The sequence below is a fragment of the Eptatretus burgeri genome, chromosome 7 (assembly GCF_056783735.1).
Source record: "Eptatretus burgeri isolate ZD-2024b chromosome 7, Ebu_testis_v1, whole genome shotgun sequence".
NCBI lineage: Eukaryota > Metazoa > Chordata > Myxini > Myxiniformes > Myxinidae > Eptatretus > Eptatretus burgeri.
In genome coordinates this window covers 111,804,023-111,826,638 of record NC_140967.1, presented here as the reverse complement: position 1 = coordinate 111,826,638, position 22,616 = coordinate 111,804,023, and the positions used below count along the sequence as shown (strand labels likewise).

Below are 22,616 nucleotides of genomic sequence, written 5' to 3'. Positions count from 1 at the left end.
CCCAACTGTGTCTGTGGATATCCTCCTGCAGTTGGATCACTATTTTTTTTGGAGGTTGGTGGCAGGATTTGCACTCCAGCCACGGTAAATCCCTTCACTCCACAAAACACAAAAACGCAAAGAAATCTGAAAATGCTCCTGTGCAGCTGCCCTCCGCAGGGCAGCTCACCGGATGACAGGATTGGGGGATATCCTTCGGGACCCCCATTCTTTGATGATAGGAGGAAAACCATGGGGTAACCTGAAGATTGTGGTATTGTGTGTGTTGCAATAGTACTGAGGAGTCGTTCACCATACGGCGATCTCTTTGGGTTAACCTGAGGCGGTCCCTTCGAGTGGGTGCCTGGAATGTCCTATCCCAAGGAGAGGATGATCACCTGTCTTTGTTATCATCAGAGCTCAAGCGTTTGAACATCAGTATTGCAGCACTCTCTGAAGTTTGGAGACCAGCGAGTGGCAAGATCATGGCAGGTGGTTACACCTCCTCGTGGTCTGGTCGCTCTGATGGTTACCATGCCCAAGGAGTTGCTGTAGATGTGTCCATTAAGCTGACTCCAGTGATAATTGAGGAAACACCTGTCAACGAGCATTTTTTGAGACGAAGGATTCATCACTCCTTGGGTGTCGTTTCCTTGACCTCTGGAAATGCTCCGACTGAGGTGAGTGATCTCAACGTGAAGGACTCTAACATTCTATGCCACGCTCGAGTTTGTGGTTGATCAGTGACCAAGGCGAGATACTCTTCTAGTCTTGGGGGATTTCAATGCATCGACTGGAACCGATAGGGATGGTTATAAGACATGTATTGGTCACCATGGGTCTGGAACTGTGAACCAGAATAGCACAAAGTTCCTTGACTTTGCAAGAAGTCATGGACTTAGGGTGGCTGGTTCATGGTTTCAGCGCCCTCAGGCTCATCGCTGGATGTGGTATATACCAACCCTGGCGGTGTGGAAAAGGAGATTGACCTTGTGCTTGTTAAAGGTCGCTGGAGGATGATCCAGAACAGCAGGGTCTACCGGAGTACTGTTACTCAATACCGAACACAGGCTTGTTGTAGCAACTCTGAAGTTGCAGCTTAAATCTGGGAGAATGTTGCAATCCAGGCCAAGGCTGGATATTGGCAAGCTCAAGGATGAGAGGGTAGCTGAGGAGTTTGTGAACAGGCTGAGTGAGGATTTAGGGGGTCTGGGTGCTTTGGGGAATCCTGAAGAGTTGTGGAGTGCTTTCAAGACCACCATCCTTGAGGTTTCCGGTGGATGTCTTAGAACTCACCATCAGGTGAAGAAAAATTTTCTCTCAAGGGAAACTGGATACCAATGTCGAGAGTCACAGGACCAGGCTTAATGGCAGAGCTGAGCTGTTTAGGTAGTTGAGGCGTAAAACTGTGCATGCGCCAAGGGTGAAGAAGGCTTATGTACAAGGAATCTGTGAGGGGGAAGAGCATCACCTGTGGTCAAGTGATTCTTGTCCTGCTTTCAGGGGAGTTCATGCATTGTGTTCATCCAAGCCCATCCATCGGTGTACAATGGTGTACATCGGTGTACAATGGTGTACATCGGTGTAACTACCTCGGTAGTTAGAGCGGAGGGTGGTAGGCTCTTGACAGAGGAGTCCAAAGTGAAGGCCCGCTGGACCAGTTACTTTGAGTGGCTGCACCAGGCTGATCCACCAGCTATTGAGTTGGATGTCAGGGCTGATACTATCCCTATTGCTGACCCTCCAATCAACTGTGATCCACCATCATTTGTCGAAACACAGGCTGTGGTGAACCGGTTGAAATGGGGTAAAGCTCCTGGGATTTGTGGCATCCATGCTGAACTTATCAGGCTGGTGAAAATGCTGTACTTATGTCATTGCATGCAGTTCTGTGCTCTACCTGGAATACAGGCATCACCCCAACTGACAGGAAGAGGGGCCTTGTTGTTCCTCTCTGGAAAGGGTAGGGTGATCACCAGGACTGCAACAAGTGACACTGCTCTCAGTGTCGGGCAAGGTCTTTGCTCGGATAATTCTTGATAGGGTTCACCACCATCTGCTTGAGCACCAGAGTCAATCATTGACTGCATCCTTGCCCTTTTGGTCCTCACCGAAGGCAGACGAGAGTTTTGGAAGGGGCTGCTTGCAGCCTTAGTTGATCTCTGCAAAGCTTTTGATTCAGTGAATCGGGATGCCCTCTGGAGGATTCTTGGTCTTCGTGGGTGCCACCAAAACTGATCAATCTGATCTCTCAACTACACTCTGGAACTGAGAGTGCTGTGAGATGTGGTGATACAATCTCTCACTTATTTCCAGTTGTTGCTGGAGTTTGTCAGGGGGGTGTCTGGCCCCTACACTTTTCAGCGCTTGTATGGACTGGATTCTGCGGAAGTATGTCAGACAGATCAAGCTGTGGTGCATCGTTTTGGAATGTCAAGATCTTTGTCCTTGATTTCGCAGATGATGCAGTCATCTTTGCGAATACTCTGGGTATTATTTTGGGGGCCCTCGAGGTGCCGATTGAGGAGTCGGAGCCGCTGGGATTACGGGTTTCCTGGATCAAAACTAAGATCCAGGATTTCAATGACATCTTGGATGCTGCGATCTTATCTGCACCTATTTGTGGTGAGGATGTTGAGGTCACGGAGATATTCACATACCTTGGCAGTGATATTCACGTCTCTGCTGGATGTGAGCCAGAAGTCAATAGACGTCTAGGTCGGGCCTGAGGAGTAATGAATTCACTGGATCATGGGGTGTGGCGCTGTCGGTTATCATATCATCTTGTCGCCACCTGTGGAGGAGGATGAAAGTCCGAGTCTTTAGGTCCTTGGTACTTCCAGTCTTGCTCTTCAGATGTGAGACTTGGACTCTGACCAGGGATCGGAGATGGAGAATTAATTCCTTTGGTATCAGGTCTCTTCGGAGAATCATTTGCTATCGCTGGTTGGAATTTGTTTCCAATGAGCGGTTGCTGAGGGAGACTCAAATGAGATTTGTTTCCTGCGTTGTCTGTGAGCATCTGCTGCGGCTGTATGGACATGTTGCTCATTTTCCTGACGCTGATCATGTTCACCAGATCCTCTCAGCAATGGAGCTTTGTAAGTGGAGGAGGCCAATGGGCTGACCACATGCCTCGTGGTTGCAGAAGGTTGATCAGCATTTTTTTTTTTTTTTTTGTATACCTTGGTCGAGGCTCGTATGAGAGCAAACACACAACTCATAGCAAGGAGGCATGAGACAAGAGGGGCAGGAGTGGAAGGGACAAAACAGTGGGGAACATTAGGTGAACTGTGGAAGGGAGAGGGATGGGGATGGGACGGGGAACATGGCGAAGAGAAGATGGACATTTCAGGGACTTTCAGGAAGGAAAGCAGGAGAAATGAAGGAAGTGGGCTTGGGTGGATTATCGGGGGTAGAAAAGATCGAGGATTTGGATGGGTGAAGATAAGAGGTGGTGGTGAACAGCTGTTTTGAAAGCCTGGAGGGAAGAATGGGAAAGAATAGAGTGAGGAAGTTTATTCCAAAGGCGGGAAAAAAGAGGAATGAAAGAGTGAAGATGAGCAGTGATTCGTGATTTTGGTAGTTTTACCAGAAGGGGGTTGTTGGCGGACCTTGAGCGCCCTGTGGAAATGTGGTGGTGACAAATCGCAGAGAGAGCAGGGGGGCAAGGCTGGAGAGGAGTCGGTAGAAGACAGAAAGACCACCGACCAACCTGCGGTGATTGAGTGAGAGGCCCAAAGACTCAGCTTCATTGCGGGAGATGCCGATGATCTTAAATGCCCTGGTTTCGACAGCGTTAAGCCGAGAAAGGTGGGAGGCAGGAGCACCAGCCCAGAGGGGAGAGCAGTACTCCATCAGGCTACGGACAAAAGCTTTGTAAGTGGTCAGGAGCTCAAGAGGGCCGAGGAAGGACTTAGCACGACGGAGGATTCCCAGTCGGCGACTGGCTTTTGAGGCGAGGTTGGAAATGTGACTTTCCCAGGAAAGGTCATGGCAGATAGTGAGACCTAGAAGCTTGAAAGAAAAGACTTCTTCCAGAGGATTGTTGAGAAAGTGGATGGGGGGTTTTGTAAACGGTCCTTTCGAAGAGACATAGTGAGAGTGTGAGATTTGTCTGGATTGAAAGACATGTTCCACGTGTTGGACCAGTTTGTGATTTTATCCAGATCTGCAGTGAGCGAAGAAGCTGCTGCTTGCCGGTCTGAGGGATGACAGATGGTACGGCAGAGGGTGGAGTCGTCGGCAAAGAGAAATAGAGGATTTTCCAGAGAGTCCGAGAGATCATTGATAAAAACCAGAAAAAGAACAGGGCCCAGAACGCTACCTTGAGGAACTCCAGCCTGCACAGGTAGAGGGGATGAAAGAACTCCATTTAGGGCCACAGGTTGACTGCGACAGGAGAGGAAGTCTGCGAGCCATGAGTGGAGATGGCCTTGAATACCATGGGAAGAGAGTTTGGTGAGTAGGGCAGGGTGCCAGACTGTGTCAAAAGCACGTGATATGTCCAGGGATACGGCTCGGATTTCCTGTCTGGCATTGAGGACCTCCATCCATTGATGGGAGAGCAGAAGCAGCATATCCAGGGAAGAGTGACCTGGTCTGAAACCAAATTGATGATTGGAAATCAAGCCATTGGAGAAGAGGAAGGATTTCATATCTGAAGCGATGATGGATTCCATCACCTTGCTGATGATTGGGAGAAGGCTGATTGGTCTGTAGTTATAGGGATCTGTTTTTGCACCTTTTTATGCAGGGCAGTGATGTTAGCAGATTTCCAAGCAGATGGCAGATGACCTTGGGCAAATGAGAGGGTGAATAGAACAGAGAGAGGGTGAGCAAGAGCAGAAGAGCAGGCTTTGAGGACACGTGGGCTGATGCCGTCTGGACCAGTTGCAGAATCTGACTCGAGGTTTGAAAGCAAGCTCTCCACCTTGTCAGGAGAAAAGGATACAGAGTCCAGGGACAGTTGGGTGCGACTGGGTAAAGTGGGTAGAGATAGTGATGGGTTTAGGACACAAGATTTAGCTGCAAACACCGAGTTTAGACATTCAGCTTTATCACGTGTGGAATCAGCAGTGCGGCCATTTGAGGTAAGGGAGGGGATGGAGGGGGAACATACACCAGAAACAGATTTGATTAAACGCCACCAGGATTTTGAGGAGGGAGAGAGGTTTGAGAGTTCAGACTTGAGATGAGAAAGATGTTGTTTTCTGGCTCTCCTGAGGGTAGATACACACTTGTTCCGAGCTTTGTGGAAAGAACTGAGATTGCCCTCAGTTGGGTTTGCTTTCCATGAGGCAAAGGCAAGTTGTTTCAGGACAACTGCCTCACCACAAGCTTCAGTAAACCAAGGGCGGGAGGAAGGGTAAGACAACTGAACACGAGAGGGGATAAATCTGTGCATGAGGGAGAGCAAGTTTCTTTGAAAGAATTCCCAGGATGAGTTGATGTTTGAGAAAGTAGTGATAGGAGACCAGTCTGTAAGTTTGATGGCTGCTCGGAGACCCTGCCAGTCGGCTTGAGTGAAATGCCAGACTCGACGGCGGTGAGGTGGTTCTCTGATAACAGCCAGAGAGATGTCCACTTTGACAAAGACGTGGTCAGAAGAACCAATTGGAGCGAAGGAAGAGCAGCAGAAATTGTCAGGGAAATTTGTCAAAACCAGATCCAGAAGAGATGGAGTACCATTGGTTGAGATCCGGGTCGGGAAGTTGACCGATTGAGTCAGTCCCAATGAGTCGCAGAAAGCTTTTGCTGAGGTGCCATGGCAGGTGAGAGAGGTACCCACACCTAGCCAACTGGCGTGATGACAATTGAAGTCACCACATAAGAGGAAGAGAGAGTTTGGATGAGAAGATCTCATCTCAAGGAGATGGGGACGGACCAGGCACCTGCTTGGGGAATGGCCAGACAGAGGCCCCTGGAGTACTGGCGGAAAGTGTATGCAGCGACGCACTGCTCTGGCGCATTTACCTTACCTAGCTTTACATCAACCGAACCTAGTAAACACAGGTCACCAAATGTGTCATACTTTCTTTCTGTCTGTCTCTGTCTCTCTACTTTCTAACTTCTTCGGGGAATGATTCTGATGGCGGCTGTTTTGACAGCATAATTAAGATTGTAAACGTTTGTGGATTGGGGTAACTCTGCACTGTCTTTTGTGTTTGTAAGTAATTGTATTTCATTCACCGCACCTCACCAATTCTTGCTTTCCCCTGCTGTACATATTTTCTTTTGTATTAAATCCTTTGCTTAACGTCCACGTACCTTTCCTTGCCTTTGCTGTCAATAAATTGCTTGCATTGTAAATGTACCCAGTTTGAAGCATCATTTTCTCCATTGGTCCAGTGTAGTCTGCGCGTAGTGTGAGCTGGGAAGTTCTACCCTGCGTGATTTGCTCTTGTTAGCTAGCGCACACTCAATGTATTGCTCAGCAGTAATCCAGGTGTACGTTGAGGGCAATAACCTTTCTTGGTGTGGCTGTACAAAGATAAGGAAGGTACCCACGTGAATCAGTGACACCCTGCCAGGATTGGCAGTGCCGATCGGCATTCATGGTTGTTTAACAACCCACTGGGCCACAGAGTTATCTGCGGCTGGTAGCCTCAGGATCCTGGGAGTTTGGGAGGAACTCAAATGCTTCCCCTCCTGGGAAGCCTCAAACCCTGGCTCGTGACATGTATCTAATATACAGTATATATCTAATATATATATATATATATATATATATATATATATATATATATATATATATATATATATATATATATATATATACATATATTCTTATATAGATATTGTTGCGGGCCGGGGGTCGGGTGAGAAGACCACTAGGTGGGGGAAGCTATGTCGATTCCCACGAGACTCCCTGGAATTGTCGGCCGTCACACACAGATAATTCCATGACGCGGCGGGTCGCTTAACCGACCCTGGACGCCAATAACTCCACCGCATGACCAAGGGTCCTCCCGTCTTTGGGTTAATCGGGTTACCTAATTAATCACGTGGTTTAACTACCGGGGAACACACCCTCGGTACGCCTTGTCCGAACCAGATCACTCCACCGGATCAGATAGCTTTTCCAGATCGGATGCAGCCAAGCGACACTGCCAAGGACGTACCGGCTGAAAGGAACGTATCGTTGGGAATAAAGTCCCGGCGAAACTAGGATTCGGACCATGCTGGATCAATGGAAGAAAAGACAAAAACGAGCAGGGAACATTCCTAATAATAATTTATTAACAATGGGCAAGGAATGGTATGTGGTACGATAAAGATTTATTGGGGTGTGTTGTGCAGAGATAGGGGGAGAGGTGTGGTGCAGCAAATAAACAGGCAACTTACAAAAGCAGACACAGAGCAGACTTAACGCGAAAATAATAACAATAATAACAATAATGATCTTCTGCAGTCTTACTTTAGCAGACAGGTGCCAGAGTGCACGCGCACGCACGCACGCACGCACGCACGCACGCACGCACGCACGCACACACACACACACACACACACACACACACACACACACACACACACACACACACACACACACAGACAGAAAGCCCGATGAAGAGGGAGTATTGCAACGACAAGGGAAAGGAGTTGAGGCTACGTTCTTGGTACCTTTATGCTTGAAAGCACGACACGCCACCAATACGTTTCGGGGGGGGGGGGTGGTTCCGTAGTGTGGCACCCAACAGCTGGCGCATTGTCTCTGGCTTCAGCAGAGTGTGGAGACCGTGTTCGGAAAGGAGGGGCTTGAGTGGAGAAGGGGCGGAGTCCAGGGTGTGTGGACAGAGTGGTAGGCGGGACCAGGTAAGCGGGCGGGGTTGACGTCGTGTGGGCGGAGATGAGGAGGCGGAGTCCAGATAGCAGGAGGCGGGTCATGCCGAGGGACGAGGGCGAGGCCAGATCGAGCGAGCGAAAGAGAAAGAGAGAGAGAAAGGCGGAGGGACTGCTCCGACCTTTATGGGACATGCCGCGCAGGGGGAGGGGCCACCCCAAATTGAAACGTCATCACCTGTATCGGGCGCTCCAATTGTCTCCGACCCCTCACGTGGCCCGCAAACTTTGGCCGGAAACCGCCTCACTTCGTTTCCGGCAAGGCCATCCCAGACAGCGGCAATACTCCTCTCCAACCCCACGACATGACATGAATCGCCCACACCGAAATTGGCACACATAATAGATAAAAGATAAAAGAATCGTCCTGCAAAAACCCCCGGGCCACACCCTGGAGACCGGCTGAGGGTCCTGCATGCCCGCTCGGGTGTTCAACCAGCGCCGATCAACGCGCTCGCTTAACGCGCGCCAACGTGGCCCGCACTGTACATTCCTCGGCTCGATTGCAGCTTCGCTGCCCGTAGAGATGAGAAGACGTTCACCATCTGTGGAGAATCCGCTGCTGCCAGCGAGGGCCAAAGATACAACGTTATGGATAAATCCATGCATGTTTTGCAAGCGGCGTACGTGTCTGCCTTCGAGCACATTCTATACAGTGCACGGGGTTCGGCCATGACCCACGTGGTCAGTGCTCACGTTCGCCTGATTCTGCTAGCGTGTGCGCGGGGCGAACAGCAATATGTCGGATATTGAGGTTGAAAAGGAACGTACCGTCTTCTACCTCGCACACTCATATTCCGCCTAACATAGCATGGAGTCTCCTTTATCGGCCTCCGTACGCGTTTCGTGCAGCGTGGGTGTCATGCTGGCTGTGCTTCCTGTGTTGTGGAAAACACCATCGGGTGGAAATTACTGCTGTGAGTGCGTTTGGCAGGTTGTGTTTTGTACGGAGGGTTGTGGGTGCAGTGTCTGCTTGGCCTTTGCTGAGGACCCATCTCACAGCGCCGGGTGCACGTGGCTCAGATTTACCTCAGGAATAATCAGAAAAGAAGAGTAGGGACGAAATGAAGAAGAAAATGATGTAAGCAAACCTCGCTATGAGATCATCGCAATGCACTCCCTTGTTATCCCGCTAGACAAAAGGAAAGGGACTATCTACACGTATAATAATGGAATAACTGTCTTGGGCCCACTATCTGTTGGATGCACGCGGTTCCGAGAACCGCAACAATGTGTGTATATATATATATATATATATATATATATATATATATATATATATATATATATATATATATATATATATATATATATATATATCCTCTTCTTTCGGCTGCTCCCGTTAGGGGTCGCCACAGCGGATCATCCGTATGATCCGCATAGTGATTTGTCACATGTTTTACGCCGGATGCCCTTCCTGACGCAACCCTGGTCGCCTCTTACGACACAGGGATATGGTACACCTATTTTAACCGGGGTATACACCGGCCCAGTCCACTGGTTCTCATTTCGCCGACCTCGGAAGGATGACAGGCTGAGTCAACCCCCTGGTGTATTAATTCAGTGGCCCAACGGGGCTTGAACTCAGGACCTTTTGGATCCCAACCCGCTGCTCTAACCACTGCGCCAACACCAGGCTTGTTATATATATATATATATATATATATATATATATATATATATATATATATATATATATATATATATATATATATATATATATATATATATATATATATATATATATATATATATATATATATACATATATATATATATATATATATATATATATGAAAGTATCCAACCAGCTTCTGTTAAATCAATCATAGAATCAACATTCATGCTCAATGTCCCCAAACTGCCTTGATGTATTTACTAAATAAACCTCAGAGGATGACATTGCAAAACTATTTTCTGGATATATTTGTTAAATAAACCCTGATGCCACACAAAAGTATTTTGTTTTTGCTTCGTTTCACTCACAGAGCATCTCTGCCAATCAACCCACAAGTACTCACCTCCATAAACAACACCAAATTGACCAGAGCCCAGTACCTCATCTGGGAAGATCTGATACATGCTGCTGATGTCCTGAAAAAGGGAAGATCCAATGGATCATGCACATAAACCTTCTTTTAACTGCATTCTCAACTCCACATACTTTTCACCATACTTGGGTATTATCTGAATAATCTCTTTCATTTCCAGCTCTTCCTTTGTCGTGTTTGGAATTTACTTGAAAAATACAACGTTGCTTTAAAAAATATTTGGAATCGACTTTAAAACTGGCTTAATGATTTGAAGCAAAGAATGGTTGTGAATGGGAGGATGTCAGGCTGGGAGGTTATAAGCACTGCGGTACCGCAGGAATCAGAAATAGGACCGTTCTTATTCATAATCTACATCAACGATTTGGACACTGGGGTTAAGAGTCGGCTTTCCAAGTTTGCAGATGACACAAAGCTTGGAGGAAACGTAGATAGCAGAAAGGAGGAGATTAGATTCAGGAAAGTCAAGCTACTAAATAGATTAGGCAATAGATTGGCAGATGTAGCGTTGTTTAAAATAAGGAAATGTCCGGTGCTGGGGATTGGAAAGAATAATCAAATTACGGATTGCATAATGCAAGTAAAGGGGCAAGCTTGGAGCATGTCACATTTGAAGAAGGACCTGGACGGCACCGGTGGGGAAGGTGGGGTGGGGGCAGTAATCAGACAACAGTGCCAGGCATCCATAAGTCGACCTAATAGCATTTTAGGTTGTATTCACAGGGGGATAAATTATCCTACTTGATAAAATATGGCAATGTCTCTAGTCTGTTCGAAATAAATCCCCCCCTCCTCCCCCCCACCCCCCTCATGTGAGTGTGGGGAGACTACTTGCATTCCCGCGTACACACAAAAGAGTGCAAACGGTTTTACCACTGACCCCTGCCAAAGGGAGGGGGTATTGTGGGTGGAAAACGATGACAATTCTGAAAACAAATTCTCTCTTATGGAGGGGAGTGGGTATGACTTGTAAATCAAAGGAGGTGGTTTTGTACATGAATTTTGTGAGGCCTCATCGAGAATACTGTGGACAGTTTTGTCGCCATGTCTGAGGGAGGACTTTGCTGTCAAAGAGAGGGTTCAACATAGAGAAACTAAACTGATCACGGCCCTACCTCAACAAATTTATGAGGAGCAGCTGGTACGATGAGAGGTGATTACAAGGGGATCTGATAAAGAAAGGATGATACAGACAAAATAATTATAGAAGAATCATTCAGCTGAGTAGACAGTGATAGGACCAGGGGCCATACATAGCCTGCCCAGGCAAAAATGCGACAGAACTACAGTATACAAGAGGACTACTCTCATATACTATAGTTGGTAACAGGTCCTACTACAGGAAAGAAATGATATTTTTGCCTGGGTGAGAGTAAAGTAGAGGAGAGTTAAGATGGTAGTGAGGCAGAGGACTTTTACTCAGAGAGTAGTTAATGCATGGAATTGTCACCCTGGAAAGGTCGAGGCAGCAGAAACAGTAGATCTGTTTAAATTGGATTTAGCTCGGTACCTGGAAGTTATGGAGATAGAGGGGAAGAGGGATGTTGGCAGGAATGATGGGTAGCTGAAGTATGGATGGGTGAATTTATATGCATCATGACTGTAATGTCTGTGAGAGGGTCTCATGAAAAGGTGAATGTGCTGTCTCTCTTTATTCATTTCTCACCCTTCAACCATGTCAACCCTGTTCTCCCCCAAAAAGTTTCACCTCACACGCTCATTGCGCCAATCAGTGAGCTCACCAACCCAAAGGATCCACAGTCCATATAGAAGCGCTTCAGAATGCTGCCAGTATAAAAAAAACTTTGATGCCATCCTTAATCTCTGTGAATATGATTTTGCCTAAAAACTATGGTATCATAGAAACTGTCGTTCTTCTTTCACTCACAAGAAAACACTTGCCAGCCTTTCATCCAAAGAAGACTCTTCTGCTGGCAAAGATCCCTGGAAATCCTTGCGTGATGGCCCTAGTTCATCTCGTGTTATGGATAAAATTTGTATTTTCTGTGATTAGAAAACCAAATACATCACAGGATCCAAAACCCGTGAACCACTCATGCAGTCTTTAGAGCTCCGGTCTGATGACAAGGTTCGACAAGCAGCCATTAGGCAATTTGACGACAAAATTCTGGTCATAGCATCACGAGAACTCGTGGCAGCAGAGGCCCACTATCATAAGACCTGTTACAGAAATTACACGAGGGATGAGAAACCCAAAGCTGTGACTGCAACTATGGCAAACGAAGATGTGGCCGACCAAGAAGCAGAACAAGAATCATACATGATGTTGTTCAAGCACATAAGGGACACTATTTTCACTAATCCTCAGGCTGTTCGCCTGACTCATCTAACTGACAAACTTGTAGAATTCATGAGAACATATGGCTTCCAAGATGTGAAGAAACAGACCAAAAATCACATCCGCCGTAAGTCGGAGGCAGAATTTTGTCAGTCTCTCCACTTCATCACTGAGACAAATGGTAGGGTTCTTGTATATCCGGATAATTTATCACTTGCACAAGCCCTTACAGATAATGTTATGCTCAAGGATAAGGTCCAGGAACTAAAGTCTACAAATGACATAAGAGATGTCATCAACCAATCTGCAGTATACATCAGAGACCAAATTAAATCCATACCAAAGATGCCATGGCCTCCAAAACCTGATGAACTGAATGCAGAATATTTAAAGCTTCCAGAAACATTAATCTTGTTTCTCAGAACTCTCCTCATTGGTGACTCAGCAGAAGGAATGCCACGACTCCAGAGGGTGATACAATCCCTTGGTCAAGATTGTGTGTATGCTGTAAGTGGAGGGGCGACAAGTCTTGCCAAGCACATCTTGTTACCATGGGGAGTCAAATCGCTGACTGGAAACGTGGAACTGATCAAAGTTTTGAACCGAATGGGCCACAGTGTGTCCTATTCAAAGTTGGAAGAACTAGGTACTGTCCTCTCTCTCCAGAAACAGGCACAGCAAGCTGACAAGGGAGTGATCTTGCCATCCAGCAGTCACCCCTGTGTTCCTACCATTTTGGCTTATGACAACATTGATCGATAAGAAGAAACACTTAGTGGTGGAGGAACATCCCACAGGGTGAACGGCATCATTGTCCAACCACAGGTTTCCACTGCCACAGTGCCCCAGAAGGAAGTGCCTGTAATCTCAAAGAAAACCCGTAGTGTAACTCCAGTACCACTTGATGTGCCTGAATATAATGCAGGGATAAGAGAAGGTCCACCATCAACTAGGCCTGTTGCAATTAATCATGATCCCAAAATGAAAAGCGCACTAGAGAAAAACATCATGTGGTCATTAGCAAGGATGACTGATACAGCTGAGCAATTGGTGAGCTCATGGACTGGGTTCAACATCATGACAAGAGATAACATCACAGTGTGAAAGGACACTTTAGGATATCTCCCTACCATAAACACACCAGCCACAAAGTTATCTACTGTCAATGAGATCCTCAATAACATCATCAAAATCATGAAGGCCCTTGACATTGATGAAATATTATGTGTCTTTAATCAGGCTCTATACGCCAAAGCTGCAGAGGTTGTTTGAAAAAATCAGATAAAGTTCAAGCCTGTTGTGCTGAGGATGGGTGTCTTCCACACACTGATGAATCTGATCTCCATCATTGGAAAACGTTTCGGCTCAGCTGGACTTCGTGACATTGCTGTTGAATGTGATATCATCTCAGAGGGATCCATACCAGATGTGCTTGGAGGACGCAGTTACAACAGAGGTGTTCGTCTGTGTAAGCTGGTAGATGAGGCACTACTGCGATTGGCATGGAAACGATTCCCTGCTTGGCTTGAAGATAATCACAAAGATGATGCTTGTCAACTCACTGGAACCATTCGAGCCATGAAAGAATTCAAGGACAATGTCTCAAGTGATGGACTGGAAACTGCAATGCAGGACCATTCTGTGACCACAGTCATCCTGAGGTTCACAGAGTTCCTGACTCATCTACGTACCAGTCATGGCCAGTTGGCAGCCTTCTGGATGTCGTTCGTGGATCTAGTTGACACACTGTTGGGGCTAATCCGAGCTTCCAGAGAAGGCAATTGGCTCCTCCATTTGGCATGCATAAGGTCCATCATTCCCTGGTTCTTTGCATATGACAAGCAAAGCTATGCACGCTATGCATCCGTCTACTACAGTCAGATGACACAGCTTGCTGAAACACATCCTAAGGTACAAGTAGCTAAAAAATGTCAGTATTCATGATTTGTATGTCATAATTTTCATACTATTCAACATTAATGCACCATCACTAAAGAAATGACTGCATTGCTATTCCAGGCTCACCAGCATATGCTAGAGGGGGATTCTCTGTGCAGATGACTGACCACAATACATTTGGCAGAATTCCAGTGGATCAGGTGATTGAAGAAACAGTCGACCGTGACACACAGACTGCAGGTACCTGTCTATCTAGAACCCAATCCAAATGTAGTGTAGTTTCATCTCTCATAAAATTACCTCATACATTTGAATAATCAACTTGTAATATATTTCAGGTGGCACCAAGGGTTTGAGCCTTAACCCTGGTGCCGTCAGCCGTTACTACATCACAGCAGAGTAGCGGAGTGTGTGCCTGAAACAGCTGAGGAGGATGACTGATGTCAGCAGCCCCGCCAGCCACCCAGATTTCTCAAGGACCCGCATGCGCAAGGATGAGGATGCTGTTCAATCCCTGGTGGAACTGATGGAGAATAATTGGACAGATCCATTTGGTTATGATCCTTCTGAGTTGGTGTGTCTATCAACAGGAGAAACAGCATTGCCAGAGGTATCCATGGATCTGCTGACTGCACAAGAGAGGGCAAACAAAGCCTACCTCATGTTTGAAGAAAAGCGCCTTCACAAACAGGAAGATCCCATTCTTTGATCGCTTGCCCAAAATGAGTCTGAAGACATTCGACAAGAAGAAAGTGACACAGAAACCTAACCTGTCAAAAAGAAAATAGGCATGAAAAGCGACCGCAAGCTGTTTGGGCACATGCCGCTGGTGGCATCGAGCAGAGGCTCAACATGAAGGATGTACTCCAGCATCCCCTTGGACCTCTCCCTTGGGCTCTAGCAAATGATGGGAGCCTGAAGAAAACCAACAAGTCAGCATTCGCAAGAAAGTTGGAGGGTAATTCATCTGGTTCTGAGAATATTCCACAACCATCAGCCTGTATTATCAATGGCATAAGCATGATTCATAAGACGCATGGTGACAACACGACCTTTGAAGAACTGTCAGATCAGCTGCTTGCTTCCGTTCTCCGAGCTTCTGAGGGCAGCACAAGGGTTGACTTGATATTTGATGTTTACCAACAAATGTCCATCAAACAGGCAGAGAGGACATTGAGGGGTTCAGAGCAAGGAATCCGTTTCACTAACATTGTGGCAGGCCACAAAATCCAACAATGGAGATGCCTCCTTGCATGCAGAGCAAGTAAAATGAACCTGATTCGTTTCATTTTGGAACAATGGCAGCAACCGCAACGAAGGCAGCAACTAGCCCAAAGAACTGTCTATGTTACAAGTGGAGAAAAGTGTTTCAAATTCAACAGCAACTCTGTATCAGATGTGGCAGAGTTGGCAAGTACACAAGAAGCAGCAGATACCCGGATCCTGCTACATGCTAAGCATGCATCTGGCAATGGCATCTGGCAACTACTCTTCAGTCATCATAGTTGCTGAGGACACATATGTATTTATTTTGTGTTTGGTATTCCAAAGCAGGATTGACTGCGCCATGTATAGCAAATGTGGATCTGCAACCAGAATAAGGTATATTGATGTAAAGAAAGGAGCTGATGCCATTGGTCAGAATGTATGTGCTTCCTTGCTTGGGTTTCATGCCTTCACTGGATGCGATAGCATCAGCGCATTCAGTGGACGAGGAAAATGGGCTGCTCTGAAACTTCTGAAGGAGAATGTCCAGTTCCAAGAGGCATTCAGAAAACTAGGGCAAGATTGGACATTGTCTGCAGAATTACTGACAAATCTGAAGGTGTTCACTTGTCGTCTTTACGTGGCTCAGACAGACATCTCAGAAGTCATTGAAATGCGGTACCAATTATTCAGAATCAAGAACGGAAACGTAGGCTCTTCGCAGTTGCCTCCATGCAAGGATTGCCGGAAGATGCATGCTGTGAGGGCAATCTACCAAGCAGCCATTTGGCAGAGATCCCTGACCAGCAAGTCCAGCATACAAAATCCTATTGACAGTAATGGGTGGACCGTGGATGAAGTGGGACAGCTCGCAGTCAACTGGATGACTGGTCCCATAGCCCCCGATGTTGGCCTGGAGTTCCTGTCTTGCAAGTGCAAGAGAAGCTGCCAGTTGCCATCTTGTCAGTGCCTGGTGAATGGCGTGAAGTGCACAGATGCCTGCAGCCTTCAAACATGTGACAACATGAAGGATCATGAGGAAAATGATGACTTCACGGATTCTGACAGTTCGGAGAGTGATGATGAATGAACGAATAGATGTCAACTGTATATGTATTTGATGTTTAGTGTTGTCTGATTCATGGATTTAAACTGGAAGTATATGTTTAATTTTGATCATGTATTACTTTGAAGTACTCTGTCTGGGAAGAGAAGTATATGTATCACAATGACTTTCCAACAAAATGTACTCGAAAGATATCATATTGTTTGTCACCATGTCAATTTAATGTTATTCTTGCTATAGTGATCTTTGGTTTACTGAAGACAACTATAGGAAAGATTTAGCTCTGTAATTATCATATTTGTGTCCTGAATATAAATAAGTCATGTGCATTAAGTATGTGAGGATTTTTTTTTCTTTTTTTTCTTTTTTTTGGGGGGGGGGTAACAATTTTTTTTGTGCTGGGGTTGGAAATCACAAAACATGTAGAAATGCAAAAAAAATTCTCTATTTTTTGGGGGGGGGGTAACAATTTTTTTTTGGGGGGGGTTGGAAATCACTTAAAACATGTAGAAATACAAAAAAAAAAATTCTCTAACAATTTTTTTTGGGCGGGTAACAATTTTTTTTTTGTGGGGGGGGGGGCCAAGTCCAAAATTTAATGGCATGATCTTTGGACCATACCTAACCCCCCCCCCCCCACCAAGTTTCGTCGAAATCCGTCGAGGAGTTTTTCCGTAATACTGTTCACAAACAAACAAACAAACAAACAAACAAACAGAAAGGGGTGAAAACAGTAACCTCCATCCATCTTTGAAGATGGCAGAGGTTAATAAACAGTGTCTATGTCTGGTGGAAGAATAATAAAAAATAATCTGGACAGAAACCACAGGGTATCCATTGGTACCTGAATAATATACAATATGTGTGTACGGTTGCCCCAACTGTTGTCATCCCCAATTCACCCCACAAACACCATGCCCCAATGAACTTTCATTGATAAATTTGTTACATTTAATCAATATGGTGAAGATGTACTGCAGATTTGATGGGCCAAGTGATCCCCTCCTGTATCCAAGTTGCTTGTGTATTTCCTTGTGTGACCCTTTAGTTGCAAAATGGAAGCATATCCTTCAGCTTCATTCATGTGTGTGAACCGCATTCAACTTCTCGGCCAAAGATCCTATTGCAATAAATTTGGAATAAGCACAAAACGAGTTCTTGTAATAAGAACTAATTACAAGACAGTAGCATTCACTACGTTGAGCAGTAAAAACAAAAAAAAAAGCCCAGTGTTGGCTTAATGGTTCAGGTGGCTGGCTTAAGATCTTAGGGTCTTGAGATTGAGCCTCTTTCGTGCCATTAGATAACACCAGGTAGGTTGACACAACCTGTCATCCTTCCGAGGTCAGCAAAATGAGTACCAGCTTACTGGAAATGGGGCACTGCATCAGTGGCACAGCCACACTCCCAGAAATGATATAAAATTCAGGAATGACAGTCACAAATATACAAAATAATAATAATAATAAGCAGTAAAATAAATAATTAACCAATTCTCAATAATATCTGTGGGAGGCAGCCATGTCTCACCTTTCTCAGTTCCTGATTAGTTGTGAAAACTAATTACATGGAGTGTTTATTGGGAACGAAGGGGAAAGGGGAATGGGGTAAGGGAGGTGGGGTGGGTGGGGAGGGGGGGAGTTAAAAAATTACACCCTTTGCATGTACCGTATATTAAAAAGATAGCTCGTTGGGCCATTCACATATGTGTAAAATGCTACAAAAGAAGACCGATTGAACATGATGAGACTGCTCATCAAAAGATTCCAAACAAGGTGCTGAGAAAAAGACACGTACCACATTTTCCTTGACCTGACAGTTCGAAATAGAGATACTGACACCAATGTCTCCTGCACAAAAACACAGAGCCAGGGAGAGACAAAGGAAAAAGGTTATATGGTCGTAGAAAGAAAATCAAGCACATCCGATTTTGTTCATACTTGGCACAAACACAAGACATGAAGGCATACACGGACCACTCGCTTTATTTTTACGATCTGATCAAAGATGACCGACTGGTAGACCGACGGTTATTATAGCTGTATATGAATACGGGCGAGCCCTTTAACTCCATGCAGAAAAATTACTAAAACAACGGGGGCTAGGGTATTTTATGTCTGTTTTTCATGTTTCTTTTGAGCTCCAAATTCTGATGATACTTTTCTCCCCTACTCACCTGACCCCCAAATTATTTTTCATTGTATCTTTGCTCCATGGTCAAGAAAACCCTAAACACCTTCCAGGTGGTTGTGTAATTTAATCTTGTTGTGCCATTTCCTGGTATGTTTCAAGTACTGTATTATTTGCTCATTTTAATTTTTAATTTTACTCATTCCATTTGCTCTGTTGCTGACAAGGTTCTTGCTCTGCATTTTGCTTTTGATTCCCTGGTAATTGGTCTGACAGCACAGGAATAAGTGAAGTTGTCAAAGTCACAGCTTATTGGAACTTGTATTATTAATTCTGTGTTATGCTTTTAAATTTCCCAATGTCAACTTGCTCCTCACCTTGCTCTCATTCTTCCCTGTGTCCTTTCTTCCTCCAAGTCATTTGTCAGAAGTGGTGTACACATACAACATGGCTTCTCACTCATCCACAGGATACTCACCCCCTTTATTTGTTCATTCGAAGGGAGCTGTGGCTGCCAATTGAGCAGATGCTCCGTGTCGTGAATGACGATGGCACTGTGGGAGGATATCCAGTTATTGAGTGGGTTGCAGAGCACTTCCAAAGCATGCAAGATGCGTGTAGAGGGGTAAGTGTCAGGTTGAAGAAGGAGGACGTCCAAAGGAAGAAAAGGCGTGACCGTAAAGCCAATTGCATCGACTTTCCAATCCATGCCCGTTGCCCGTGTCTGATTGAGGAACCATGTTTCAGGCCGGAGCAAAATCCAGGATTATTAGCAGAATAGGAATGGATCATTTGCAAAGGAAATCCAAGGGGAAACGTGTTTGTGGTGGAGCCCACCGGTGAGGTCAGCCTGACCAAGGCTGCGAACTGAGGCAAACTCCTCCACTGTCTAACCTTAGTAGAGAGGATGCACCAAGGGTGGGCAATCACCTGTGAAAGGCATCCCTGGAAAGCAGCATGCTGAAAATGGTAGTCAGAAGGGGTGTGAGCTTGTTTGTTCGAATGTGGGGTACTTGGAAGATTCAGGGGTGAAGGGCTCTGTTGACACTTCACCCATACAACTAATTGTTGATGACAAAGTGCAAATAGGACAAGTCACAGATCTGAAAACTGCTGATAGGCTGGATCTCTGTAATGATTGCAGCACGAGGGAGGGGATGCACAAACTGACTGATGTATCAATCTGATGGAGTGTGCAGACAAGAGGCGGGCAACATCGGAATCCATATTGTCATGTCGTCATCACCAGGAGACACAGAAACCAGTGTGATTACGGATCACAACCATAGCTTGTGGTATTTGTTTAATCAGCCATCTTTGATCTTCTTGCATCCCAGTTGTTGCCGTCACCTCCGTCACCGAAGGTGGATGGAGGTTATGTTTTCACCCGTTTGTCTGTTGTCTGTTTGTGAACAAAATATCTCAAAAAGTTGCAGACGGATTCGGACGAAACTTTGTGGGTAGGTTATGTATTTAACAAGGAAGAATCGATTCGATTTTGGTGAAGATCCGAATCCGAATCCGAGAATTTTTGAAGTGATTTTTCACTTTTGAGAGATGGGGCCAAACACAATGTTTAGCACGTTAGCTCAAATAGTTGTGGACGGATTGGGACGAATTTTTGTGAACATGTTGGGTATGGAACAAGGAAGAATTGATTCAATTTTGGTAATCTGGAATTTTAAAAAGTGATTCTTCACCATTGAGTGATGGGGCTAAAACGATATGTGGGGTCCTGGGAAGATTCAGTGGTGTTGCATGGAACCAACAACCCACTGCGTGTTGGCGCTCTCCCGATACCCTTCTAGTTGTTTTTTTTTCCATCAGCATTTCAGTGTTCCATTTTTAGTGTAACATGTATTCAAATGTATCCAAATTAAATACAATCCATTATCATGACATCCCTCCCCCACTTGAATAGGAAGTCTGTACACGAGTTCACTCTTCAATCATTTAACCTACTCAACTTTCAAATTTCCCCAAACACAAATTCACAACATTCAACTCAACATTTCACCTTATTGTGCACCACAGGAATAACGATAATGGCACTACGTAGAGCACATACCTCCGCCAGGCTGAACCGTTTACATTTTGTATTCCACCGACAGGTCGGATCTGAATCCAGACCTCAACCGAAATCGAATAGGCTTGTTCTCATCACCTAACCAACTCATCCACCTTGTTTTGTCACAACACATCCACAACTTACTATCAAGCTAGTATATGTCGTTTTTGGCCCCATCTCTCAATGGAGAGGACTCACCTAAAAAAATTTAAAATTGTGTCTGGAACCAGATTTGGATCCACACCAAAACGGAATGAATTTGTCCTTGTCACACACCCAAACCATCCACTAAGTTTTGTCCGAATCCATCCATGACCTTTTGAGATATCATGGTCACAGACAACCAGACAGACAGAGATGGGTGAAAATATAACCTCCGTCCACCTTTGGTGGCGAAGGTAAAAATAGGACCATGGGTCCTGAAGCTCACTTGGATCAGGAGCAACAGTCAATGACATCATAAAATATCAAAATTTTGTTCATGCGCAGAATCTGGTCACATGATGTGGATGAAGGACGCCCTCTTGATGCCGATTACAGCAATACATGTTTGCAGGTCAGGTTTTTACAGGTTAGCGGTCATGTTTTTGGCTGATGGCATGGATGTGCTGCTGATGCAACGCCCCCTCCAGGTTATGGCAGGTTTTAAAAAAAAAAAAATATATATATATATTATCATTTTTGGCCTGATTTCAACCTGCTAATGAACACAGATTTTTATGCGGTCAATTCACCTTCATTAGGCATCAGATATGAAGATTGTGGCCAAGTTTCATCAAAACTGTGCGTTTGGTTCAATCGAAAATGACCGAGGTGTTTACGGACTCACTCACTCACTCGCTGACTAAATGACATGTACGGACACTGCTCGATCACATAAGCCTATACAGCTGTGACTAAAGTCCAGGTGAGCTAATAGTGGTGTGTTTTTTGCCAACTTTTGGTTTTTCATTTTAAAAGGTCATGAGAGAGGTGTTTATTTTTTATTTTTAAACAAGACTTTTGGTTGATTCTTTTACAAGAAAGTTTTAAATAAAAAAGTTGATCAGATTACAGCCAATAACTGGTTTTGTTCGTCTTTGGACTGATAGAGTTCTGGGTTGGCTCAATGACCTGAGCTGTATTGCAATCTAGTCATTTCATATTTAAATGCTGACCTTGTTGGGTATGTAACTGCAAATTACGTGTATTCTACAATTTCAGAGATCTACAAACCAGTTAAGGAGGTTGGATAAAATAACCAATGACTTACCTGACATCTTTCAAATGAATTCAATCAAATGAAATCAAATGAAAACGAGCGTATGATGAGATTAAGGATTCGTCACTCCTTAGGTGTCATTTCCTTGGTCTCTGTTTATGCTCCGACTGAGGCGAGTGATCTCACCATGAAGGATGCATTCTACGCCACACTCGAGTCTGTGGTTGATCAGTGCCCCAGACGAGATACACTTCTAGTCTTGGGGGATTTCAATGCATCGACTGGAACTGATAGGGACGGTTATGAGGTGTGTGTTGGTCCCCATGGGTCAGGAACTATGAACCAGAATAGCACTAAGTTCCTTGACTTTGCAAGAAGTCATGGACTTAGGGTGGCTGGTTCATGGTTTCAGCGCCCACAAGCTCATCGCTGGACTTGGTATTCCAACGCTGGCGGTGTGGCAAAGGAGATTGACCATGTCCTCATTGACGGTGGTTGGAGGATGATCCAGAACTGCAGGGTCTACCGGAGTGCTCAGTTCCTCAATACTGACCACAGGCTTGTTGTAGCAACTCTAAAGCTGCACCTTAAATCCTGGAGAATGGTACCATCCCAGCCGAGGCTGGATGTTGCCAAGCTCAGGGATGAGAGAGTAGCTGAGGAGTTTGCGAACAGGCTGAGTGGACACTTGGGGGGTCTGGGTGCTTTGGGGGGTCCTGAAGAGTTGTGGAGCGCTTTCAAGACCACCGTCCTTGATGTTGCCGGTGGATGCCTTGGAGCTCACCGCAGGGCAAAGAAGAATTTTGTCTCTCAAGGGACACTGGATACCATTGACCAGAGTCGCAGGGCCAGGCTGAATGGCAGAGCTGAGCTGT

At 45.4% G+C, this 22,616-nt stretch overlaps 1 protein-coding gene and 1 pseudogene across 1 annotated transcript in view; one reads left to right on the top strand and one right to left on the bottom strand.

Moving 5' to 3' along the window:
• The window catches only part of LOC147024102 (serine/threonine-protein kinase D1-like), a 163,102-nt gene that overhangs the window by 30,742 nt on the left and 109,744 nt on the right, over window positions 1–22,616 (bottom strand). Inside the window, exons 13-14 of the mRNA XM_085890367.1 lie at window positions 18,140–18,192; window positions 9,701–9,915 (exon numbers count right to left, since the gene is read on the bottom strand). Of these exons, the coding sequence (XP_085746493.1) occupies window positions 9,701–9,915; window positions 18,140–18,192 (268 nt within the window). The remainder of the gene's footprint in view (window positions 1–9,700; window positions 9,916–18,139; window positions 18,193–22,616) is intronic.
• On the top strand, window positions 11,469–13,275 carry LOC147024103 (uncharacterized; annotated as a pseudogene).